Source organism: Suricata suricatta, chromosome 3 (assembly GCF_006229205.1).
Source record: "Suricata suricatta isolate VVHF042 chromosome 3, meerkat_22Aug2017_6uvM2_HiC, whole genome shotgun sequence".
Lineage (NCBI taxonomy): Eukaryota > Metazoa > Chordata > Mammalia > Carnivora > Herpestidae > Suricata > Suricata suricatta.
In genome coordinates, this window is record NC_043702.1 from 117207707 (window position 1) to 117218147 (window position 10441).

The window sequence follows — 10441 nt, forward strand, 5'->3', positions numbered from 1 at the left end:
CATAGGCTTCTGGTTTCCACCAGACATCACTGCGCTTCTTTCAGAGAGGCTGGAAGTCGCTACTTTGGGCTTTGCAGGCCTGTCTCAGCTCTGTGGTTGTAGCACAAAAACAGCCCTAGTCGTAAGCGAGTGGGTGGCTGTGTTCCAGTAAAACTGGACTTCTGAAAACAGGTGGATTTCCCCCACTGTCCCTGGTCTGCACACTCAGTGTCTGCACCTGACCAGTCTTTTCCTGACAGTTCACCGGAACTGGGGTACCATTGGTGGTCTGGCATGTGAGGTCCCAGTAACGCGCCCTGTGGTCCTCCTTGTCATACTTTCTCGAGTTCCTGTGTATCCATTTCTGTCTCTGATGCTGAGCACGAACACCTTCAAAATCAGGCATAGCATTGCTTCTCAGACTTTAATGTGCGTATGAATCACATAAGGGTCTGCTAAAAATGCATGTTCTCCGGGCCCCTGGGTGGCTCTGGCAGTTAAGTGTCTGACTCTTGGTTTCGGCTCAGGTCACGATCTCACAATTCGTGGTCTAGCCCTGTGTCGGACTCTGCCCTGATGGCATGGAGCCTGCTTGGGATCCTCTCCCCTTGCCCCGGCCCCTCTACTGCTCATGCACTGTCTCGCTCACTCTCAAAGTAAACATTTTAAAGAAACACAGGTTCTGGGCCGCCTGGTTGGCTCAGTTGGTTGAGTGTCTGACTCCTGATTTCAGCTCAGGTCATGATTTCACAGGTCGTGAGATCAAGCCTGCGTCAGGCTCTGTGCTGATAGGTAAAAATAAGGTTGAGTAATAGACTAAATCTTTAATCTTGGGGTCTTATTTTGAAACTATTTGTGTTACGTGTTTCAGCCATATTAACCTGAGAAGTTTACTCTTGATCATAAATTGTGTGGCTCTATTACTCAGTTTTAATTAAAATTTTTAGTATGAGTAGAAAATGTTATGCTGTGGTTTTCTAGAGCATTGTGGTTCTTCAGGTCATTCCTGAGTGTGTGTGTTGTGTGCACTAGCTGTGCATGGCACTCTGTGAAGAGCTTCACGTTTCACTCCTCACTGGTCACCCCACTGTCGAGCCAAGGAAGGCAGTGTGAGGTTGTGAGGTTACGAGGTTGTGCAGTTTGTGTGGGCGCGGAGCCGGCAAGTGGCAGCGCACAGGCGAGGGGGAGGGTCCACATCTGGCTCCATGGCTGCCCCTGTATCAAGTCCTCGTTCCGTGGGAGCTTCTTCTGACCTTGCAGCCCTAGCTCTGAGGACCTGGTCTGGATTGCTGCTCCCTGACGGCGTGAGAACTGCAGGGACAAAGCGCTCCCTCCTGGGTCTTGTCCCCACGAGGACAAGGGCTAGGGCCAGGAGGGGGCACATCACTGGCCGGGCCGGGTTCATTCTGGGTGCTGGCACCCCTGCCAGGAAGGGTGCCTGACACGACCCTCGTCTGCAGGAGCAGCGCCTGAAGTTCCTGAAGCAGCAGGACGAGCGGCAGCAGCAGCAGGCCGCAGAGCAGGAGAAGCTGAAGAGGCTAAAGGAGATTGCCGAGAGCCAGGAGGCCAAGCTGAAGAAGGTGCGCGCGCTGCGGGGCCACGTGGAGCAGAAGAGGCTGAGGAACGGCCGGCTTGGTGAGGGGCCCGGGCATGGGGACTCTGGTGGGGCCGCGACAGGCTTGGGGGTGGGGTGAGAGTGGGAGGCCGGGGGGTTTAAAAGTGGAATTCCCTGCAGTGCTGATGTGGTCGGTTCCCGGGACCAGAATTCAGGTGCTGGACGTTTTTGACAAGGCTCCCAACTCACCTTTGGAAAATGTCCTAGTAGTTTTTTTTCCTCTACGTAGTTTTTGACTGGAAGTTCGACGGAGGGTTTTTATAGAATAGGTCTGTCTATTATCATACCATTGAATTCAGATCTTACTGAGTTATTGACCCCCCTCTGCCCTCTGCGGCTTTTCTAAAGTGGAGATTCAAAGTCCTAAATAAATTTCAACATTGCCGAAGCATGCTGCTGAGTAACCCCTCGGGACCCGGGTTCTGCCAGAGACATGTCCGGAGAAAGGCTCTTTCAGAAGCGTGTCTGCCGATCCTAGCTGCCTGGGAAAGCGGTTTCGGGCCGTGTGTGAAAGCGCCTGCACTGCATCCCTCGGCTGGTCGGGAAGCCCGGTTGCCTGGGAGCGTCCGCTCGGAGTTTTCTTTTCAACTCCGGTCGCTGCCCCCGTTGTCCTTCCAGTGGAGGAGATTGAGCAGATGAACAGCTTGTTCCAGCAGAAACAGCGGGAGCTTGTCCTGGCCGCGTCCCGGGTGGAGGAGCTGAGCAGGCAGCTGGAGGTGCTCAAGAACGGCCGGCTGGACGGCCGCCATGACAGCAGGTCTGCCGCGGCCGAGCTCGACCGCCTCTACAAGGAGCTGCAGGTGAGCCGGGCCGAGGGGTGGCTGCGCTTCCCGAGGTGGGTGGAGAGTGCACAGGACACGGGACAGGCGCCAGACTGCCCCACAAGGAAGGTCGGTGCTTATGACCACAGCCTTCACGTGAAACCGGGAGGTGGACGGTGGCAGGCGGAGGGACCTTACGGCTTGAGAGATTATGGAAGAGGGCAGCAGGCAACTATCTGAGAACAGATCCTTCCTGCTCCCTGCCCGCCACCCCCATTCTATTCAGTTACGAAACAGGCTGAATCAGGAGCAGAATGCCAAGCTGCAGCAGCAGCGGGAGTGTCTGAATAAGCGCAATTCAGAGGTGGCGGCCATGGACAAGCGTGTCAGCGAGCTTCGGGACCGGCTGTGGAAGAAGAAGGCGGCGCTGCAGCACAAGGAGGGGCCCCCGGTAGGTGCGCCACCTCCAGGGCACTGGGCGCAGAGTGGGGGCGGAGTGGGGGCTCCGCTCCCTGCCGGGTGGTCGGCGTGGCAAATCTCTCCTAACTACAGGGCGAGACCCCGAAGTGCCAACCTGTAAACATTAGCGAGGCGCCGTGGCCCTTTCTGAGCTCAATGCGTCGGGGCTGTCATGCTGAAGGACCTGTGCCTCTTCCTAAGGTTTCAGCTGATGGAACCCCGCCCCCACAGGGGCTGCCGGCACCCAGTCGCGTGGCCGCTGTGGGCCCCTACATCCAGTCGTCCACGATGCCCCGCGTCCCCTCGAGGCCGGAACTCGTGGTGAAGCCTGCTCTGCCGGACGGCCCCGTGGCCCTGCAGGCCTCGGAGGGGCTGCTCCGAGTGCGCACACTGCCCACCCCACGGTCTGCGGCCGCCTCCCAGACCAAAGGTGATGCGAGGCCCCGCCCCCCCAGCCCTTCCACAGCTCGCCCTCCCCATCCCTGCTGTCCTTTCCCCGACTGGGGGGTTTTAAAAAATGTCTTCCTGTCCCTTGTTCCTGTGGAAACGTTAAGAACCTCCTTGTGGGTTTTGCTAGTGCAGGGATACGTTTCTTAACCCTAAATGATACGGTTCTGTTTGGAAGTGAAGTGAAATGTAGTATTTCTGCATTGAAACTTGTTCTCAGTTCTTTCTTGTTAATAAGGAGATTTTGATCTGACGTCAGAAACCTGACAGCTTTTCTTGTTATGTAAAACCCCATATGTGGGCGGTGCTGCTGTGTTTACAGATGTCGTAGTGGTGGGTGCTTTCTGTCCAATGGACGTGCATGCTGTTCGCACGTGCTTACACACGAGGCTTTGCTCGCAGTTTGTAGAAGAAAAGTAAAACATCCTGGAATCTTACCGTGAAACTAACAGAGGCTCCTGTGCCTGTGACCATGGCGTTCAGCGCAGCCCTCCCGTCCGTGTGCAGGTGCAGGCCAGAGTTTCACGGCAGGAGGAGTAGACGAAGGGAGGGCTGTAGGAAAAGCAGGTGAAAATGACCTTTACAGATTTTCTCATCCAAAGCCCTGCAAGAAGGGAGCAGCCTGCATGTCTGACCACTGTCACGTGCTGGAGACCGCTAGCCTCATAGTCACTATTGTTTTGCCGTAATTACCAGCATGAAGCGTCAAAGCCACCCCGTCTGAGTGTTACTGTAGAAAGAGCCTCTTCTGTTCTGCTTGTATGAGGACAGAGCTACAGCCTTGGGTAGAGAGCACCAGAGGGCACGGATCTGTGAGAGAAGGTGGGCGTCTACAGCTCTGCCTTTTTGTCTTGTGTGAACTATGCCCCGGAGCCCTGGGGCTGCCGAGTTGGAAAGCGTTTTCTCAGTGTGATGGTGACCATTTCTTACCAGGAGGCATAGTGTGTCCTCGCTGTTCCCAGATTATCATTAATTTTAAATAGTTTTAATAAGTTTAATTTTGAAATATAAAGTCCAGTATTTTCTAAGCAAGTTTAATGGGATTGTTTTAAGTCTGAAATATGAAGCTCATTTTATTTTATTATTATTTCTTAAGATTTTTGTAATGTTTATTTTTGAGAGAGAGTGTGAACAGGGGAGAGGCAGAGAGAGAGGGAGACATAGAATCTGTGGCAGGCTCCAGGCTCTGAGCTGTCAGCACAGAGCCCGATGCAGGACTCGAACTTAGGCCGACAGTGAGATCCTGACCTGAGCCAAAGTCGGACGCTTAACTTGACTGAGTCACCCAAGTGCCCCTTGAAGCTGTTTTGAGAGATTAAACTTCTCTGAGGTAAACAGAGCCATTAGAAGTGTCTTGATCGCGCCGGCTTACTCGGGGTTGCTTTTCTGCATTTTAGGCTCTAAAATCCATCTGCTCAGCTCTGACTGGAGCCCCCCAAGTGCAGACTTGGCCACGAGCCAGCCCTCTGGTCCTGCACCTGCCAGCTCTGCGCGGGCCCCAGACCAAGGTGGGGACCAGGATGGGGACCAGGGTGGGTTGTGCACGCTCTCTGCAGCACTCTGGTCTCTAGTTTTCCTGTGTGTTAACACTGGGGACAGTGTTTACTTCCTGAGCACCTTCATTGGCCTGGGGACTAAAGTACCCACATGGGTTATTCTTTAATCAATTTAATTTAAAAATAAGAAAGCATTTAGTGGGTACAGAGTTTCAAAGACATTGAAGAGAGAGAAACTTCTATGTGGAAAAGAAATTATATGATAAACAGCTTGGATATCCATGTGGCTTTTTTTCTGTCTCCAGTTGATGATGGAGAGGTTCCCCTGAGAGAGAAGGAGAAGAAAGTTCGCCCCTTTTCCATGTTGGACTCCGTGGACCAGTCAGCCGGCCCAGCCCCCTGTGGGACCCTCAGGAAAAACCAGAGCAGTGAGGACATCTTGCGGGACGCTCAGGTGCGTCACAGTAGCTCGGGGTTAACGGCCGCTGTTCGTCCTGTCGGTGCTTTTCGGAAGAGATCGTATCATGTGAGGGAGAGCAGGACAGCAAACCAGAGTAAATCTCCCAAGAACAGAACTCTGTGATTTTAAATTCTGCGGCTTAAGTAGATCTGTGGTTTCACACTGTGTTGGAGAGAGAGCGAGGCTGCTCTGCCCGCTGCCAGCTCCTGTCTCGTGTGATCCTCTAAGAACTCTGGGTGCGTTGAAGAGCATCGTATCTGTGTCCCTCATTTACCTTTTTCTTCTGAATTGAGAGCTGAGGTTCCGTCCATGACAGTCTGGTGAGGAATCGAGTGTGAGTCCACCGCCCCTGACAGCCAGCTCGTGGCATGTGCCCGAGGCAGGCGTGCTTATCACCATGGCTGCCCTGTGCCTGTTCTGAGGAGTGCGGGATTTCCAGTTGGGGGCCGTCTGAATGTGTGGGGTGGCTGTTAAGGCCTCCATGGGCACCCAGGGCTTCCTGCGTCAGAGGTGGCAGCAAGGACGAGGAGTCTTTCGGGGGCAGGGGTGGTGTTGCGTTACTGAACTTCCTTATTTAACGTGGTTAAGTTCAGAGATTTATAACTTCTTAGTGATTTAAAAACAGAGCTAGTGTTTTTAGCCTAACTCACATGGGCGAAACGGGGTTGTCTAGAACATCCCGTGCACCCATTCAGACTGTGTCTTACCTGGCTTTGCGTGTGTGCATGTTGCAGGCCGCAAATCTAAAACATCCCGTGTTCCCATTTTGACGTATTTTAACTAGTTTGTGCATGTGTGTGTTACAGGCTGCGAATAAAAATGTGGCGAAAGTACCACCTCCTGTTCCGTCAAAACCAAAACAGATTAATTTGCCTTATTTTGGGCAAACTAATCCGTCACCACCAGATGTTCAGCCGGATGGAAGCCCTCAGCAGTCAGCCGCCGTGCTCGCATCGGTGGGGAATAAACCCAAAACTGCAGGGCAGCAGAGGGGCCTGCTGTCGTCCGGTGTGTCTTCCGCTGGCCAGGGCCCGGCCCTCGCTCCAGCGTGTAAACAGGAAAGTCCGCCCGCAGCTGCCGTCCGACCCTTCACTCCGCAGCCTTCCAAGGATGCCCCTCCTCCACCCTTCAGGAAGCCCCAGACTGTGGCTGCGAGCTCCATATACTCCATGTACACACAGCACCAGTCCCCCGGGAAGAACTTCCAGCAGGCGGTGCAGAGTGCATTGACCAAGACCCATTCCAGAGGCCCGCACTTCTCCAGCGGTGAGCTGCTGGGCGGGATTTCTCAGGCTCGGGGGATGTGGTCCGGTCCTCCCCAGAGGTGTCCTCACTCAGTTCATGGCGACATGGCTTTGTCCTCAGAGTTTGGTTCTTAATCAGGAGTTTAAACAGGTTCCTGCTAAACGTCCGCCTCTGCGGTAGGCGCTGGAGGTCGTAGGTGGTGGACGACTAGAACCCCCGGCAGACACGCCTGTTTGCGCAGTGGTGCGCGCGGGCCCTTGTTCCCGGCTCCCCGGAAGCTGGTGAGTGAGGCAGGCACACACAGGTGGGCACGGCGCACCGGGCCACGTCCTCGCTGTGGCTCAGACAACGTGGCCTTGTGCTAGGCAGCCTGGGCAGCCACACCTCTGTGCTTTTCAAAATGACACTCCTTACTGTATTTGAAGCCATTCTAATGAGCACACAGTTGTTAAGTATAAAAACATACAAAAGGTTTACAGTCTGGTAAAGTTCACCCTGCTGTAATGGAAGGAGATTGGCTTTCTAGTCTTGAAGTCAGCGTGTAGTTGTAATTCCGAAAGCGATCAGACGGCAGAGAGTCCTGCACGTGCCACAGCGGGCTTTCATCTTTAGGGAGGCCTGCTGACACGGGAGTTTGGGACTTGGATAGTTTAGATCTAATCGGAATGATAAGGGGAGTAGTTTTGGCAGATAGAAGGTTCTTGAGAACTTGGGAAGCCAAGTATGATTTCCAACGTGGCTGAGAGAAGGGGGTGCAGGCTTCCTTCTGATGTGCACTTGGGAGAGAGGATTACCAGTCTCCATTGCTTTACGTTGTCTGGTATTTTGATGCTTCAAATTTGTATGAGACACCTGGTGATTTCTTACAGCTATGAGGATGGTATTTTCTTGTCTGCACATAAAACTTTGGCCAGTGAGGGCTTTCATCCTGTCAGAAGTTCACTGTGCCGAGATGGAAGCCTCACCTCGCTTCGTTCTTTGTTGGGTGTAAAAATCGGTCGTGTTGAATGGTCCTGGGTGGTGACCGGAACATTAAAAGGTGCTGTAATTCTCGTTAGCTGGGTTCTACCGAATGCTAACCGGGGCTGTGATCCCATTCTCCCCGCAGTGTATGGCAAGCCTGTGCTGGCCGCCGCACAGGGCCCGCAGCAGCCCGAGAACATGTACCCGGGTGAGCCCGGCAGTCCTGAGCTGGAGCCAGAGCCCGGGGCACCAGTGCAGGAGAGCCATGAGAACGAAAGAATTCCTCGGCCCCTCAGCCCCACCAAATTACTGCCATTCTTGTCCAACCCCTACCGGAACCAGAGTGACGCTGACCTGGAAGCCCTGCGGAAGAAACTGTCCAATGCCCCTCGGCCGCTGAAGAAACGGAGCTCCATTACGGAGCCAGAGGGCCCAAATGGGCCGAATATCCAGAAGCTCTTGTACCAGAGGACCACCATCGCCGCCATGGAGACCATCTCTGTCCCCTCGTATTCGTCCAAGCCGGCTCCAGGGACAGCTGACTCAGAAGGCTCAGGAGAAATCCAGAACCCGTACTTGCACGTGGAGCCAGAGAAGGAGGCGATCTCTCTGGCTCCCGAACTGGTGTCCCCAGAGGAAGTGGGAGGCGCCAGCTCAGAGAGCAGTGACATGCCAGCTCCTTCCCCAGGCCTGGACTGTGTGCCCGAAGGAGTCCCAGACAGCAGCCCACGTTTCCAGAACAGCACAGAGGACCTGAGCGCCGAGGCTCCACACCCGCTGGAGGTGTACCTGGAGGAATACCCCCCGTACCCGCCCCCGCCATACCCGTCCGGGGAGCCCGAGGGGCCCGGAGAGGATGCTGGGAGCCTGCGTCCCCCCGAGATCACGGGGCAGGTCTCTCTGCCTCCTGTAAGTAGTGTGGTGTCACCTGGTCATTTCAGGAGTCTTCTCATGGTCTCCTAGGTAGGGGACTGTCAGAGCTCCGTGAAGCATGTTCGAGTGCTGGGGGCATTGCCCAGGGCGGCAAACGTGTTTATGGCTCACCTTTTATTTCCCAGTCCCCTCAGCATGCAGTGTGTCTTGTAAGTGTCCTAAAAATTTAGTATATTCAGAATGAAGAAAACTTTATTTTTTTATTATTTTTTAAAATATTTATTTTTGAGAGAAACAGAGTGTGAGCAGGGGAGGGGCAGAGAGGGAAAGAGCCTAGAATCCGAAGCAAGTTCCAGGCTCTGAGCTGTCAGCACAGAGTCGGCACGGGTCTCGAACTTGTGAACTGTGAGATCATGGCCTGAGCTGAAGTTGGATGCCTAACTGACAGGGCCACCCAGGCGCCCCATGAACACCTCTATTTTAGGAAGAGCCCTATTTCTCTGTGAAGAATCAGAGTTGAGTTCTTCGCGATACAAACCACACCCATTTCTTCTCCGTCTGCGGCCAATCCTGTGTTACGGAAGCCATGCGAGGCGTAGCTCTGACGCGTCTTCTTGCAGTTGGCTCCTCGGAGCCGGGTAGATGGTTTGCCTCTCATCTTTGCGAGGCTATGGTTTCAGACCAGTCTTTCTCTAACAGTGGAGCGTAGCATTCCTGAACACGGTTGGGCAGAACCGCACGCTGCCACTGACAAACTGGGATGGGCGCTGCGTGAACTGGGGCAGGAGGAGGTAGCTGGGCACCTTCTGAAGCCTCCTCTTCCCCTCCACGGAATCCGAAAACCCCTGCGGAGCCCAGGGACTCCGCAGGTGCCCTCGAACGGGACATTCAGCTGTTCCGAGGCTTCGTGGGTTTTGACCTGGGTGTGTCTTACACACGCCTTCCCCCGTCACTTGGAGATCGGTGAGAGAGGCTCACAGTCCCAGCATGCCTATAGATAAAGTAGACCTTTTCAGAGTATAATTGGAGTTATTTTGTTACTGTAGGATGCCAAACCATGGATTTTGAAAACCTATTCAAACACAGAAAAGCAGGGGACGCCCGGGGGCTCTGTGAGTTCAGCGTCTGACTCTTGGCTTTGGCTTGGGTCATGATCTCACCGGTTCATGGGATGGAGCCTTACGTCAGGCTCTGTGCTAAAAAGGTGGAGCCTGCTTGGGATTCTCTCCCTCCTTCTCCCTCCTTCTCCCTCTTCCTTCTTTTCTCTCCTCTCCCTCTCTCTCCCTCTCCCTCTTTCTTCCTCTCTCTCCCTCTACCTCTGTCTGCTCCTGCCTCTCTCATGTACTCTCAAACACTAAAAAAAACAAACAAACAAACAAACAAAAAAAACCAGAAGAGCACATTGTAGCAATTTTTTAAGCACTTCGTGTGTGTTTGAGCCACAGTGAGATGTCATGGTGATTTAAGGATAACGATTATCCAGAATTGTTTTAACTACTGGTTACTGTAGACATTTGGACATTTGCTTAAAAATTTATACACAAACATTGGATTCTAGGGGGAAAAGGTTTGAATGGAGGTTAACCTGGAGCCCGAGCTGTTCTGCCTGTCCTGGTGTGTGGTTCCCTGCAGTTAGTGTTAAACACGTGGAAAGGAAAGACGTTTCCTGTCTTCTTTTGCTGTTTCCCCCACCCTCCTACCCCTTGTTCATCAAGTCAGAATGATCGTCCCCTCAGGGATGGAGGAGACCACAGTTTGTGACCCTGTCACGCTTTCTTCTCCAGAGACTGTTCCTGTTGTCCCCAGGGAGCCATCTCCTTGCTTGGTTTCCACTGACAACTCGAGGAGTGCCTGGTCTGCTTGTTTGCAAGTGGGCGTAGGGCCCCCTGCCCTGCACCTCCGGTGGTGGGGGGAGTTTACACTTTCTTTTTCAAGAAACAACATTTTAGTCCTCATGTATTTGTAGTGTGGAGTGCTGGCCACCTGTTACCTCCCCGCCCTAGTTCTCCAGCCCCTTCCCTCCCCACCTTAGTTCTCCAGCCCCTTCCCTCCATGCCCTAGTTCTCCAGCCCCTTCCTTCCCTGCCCTAGTTCTCCAGCCCCTTCCCTCCCCACCTTAGTTCTCCAGCCCCTTCCTTCCCCGC

At 53.7% G+C, this 10441-nt stretch overlaps 1 protein-coding gene across 5 annotated transcripts in view; it reads left to right on the forward strand.

The window, feature by feature from the left end:
• The window catches only part of TP53BP2 (tumor protein p53 binding protein 2), a 53985-nt gene that overhangs the window by 35791 nt on the left and 7753 nt on the right, over positions 1 to 10441 (forward strand). For 4 of the 5 annotated variants that reach the window (XM_029934938.1, XM_029934935.1, XM_029934940.1 and 1 more), the window contains exons 6-13: positions 1440 to 1614; positions 2213 to 2394; positions 2642 to 2806; positions 3016 to 3244; positions 4659 to 4769; positions 5063 to 5211; positions 6024 to 6483; positions 7571 to 8334. In XM_029934938.1, coding sequence (XP_029790798.1) covers positions 1440 to 1614; positions 2213 to 2394; positions 2642 to 2806; positions 3016 to 3244; positions 4659 to 4769; positions 5063 to 5211; positions 6024 to 6483; positions 7571 to 8334 — 2235 coding nt within the window. The remainder of the gene's footprint in view (positions 1 to 1439; positions 1615 to 2212; positions 2395 to 2641; positions 2807 to 3015; positions 3245 to 4658; positions 4770 to 5062; positions 5212 to 6023; positions 6484 to 7570; positions 8335 to 10441) is intronic. The other variant, XM_029934939.1, reaches the window with a different exon arrangement.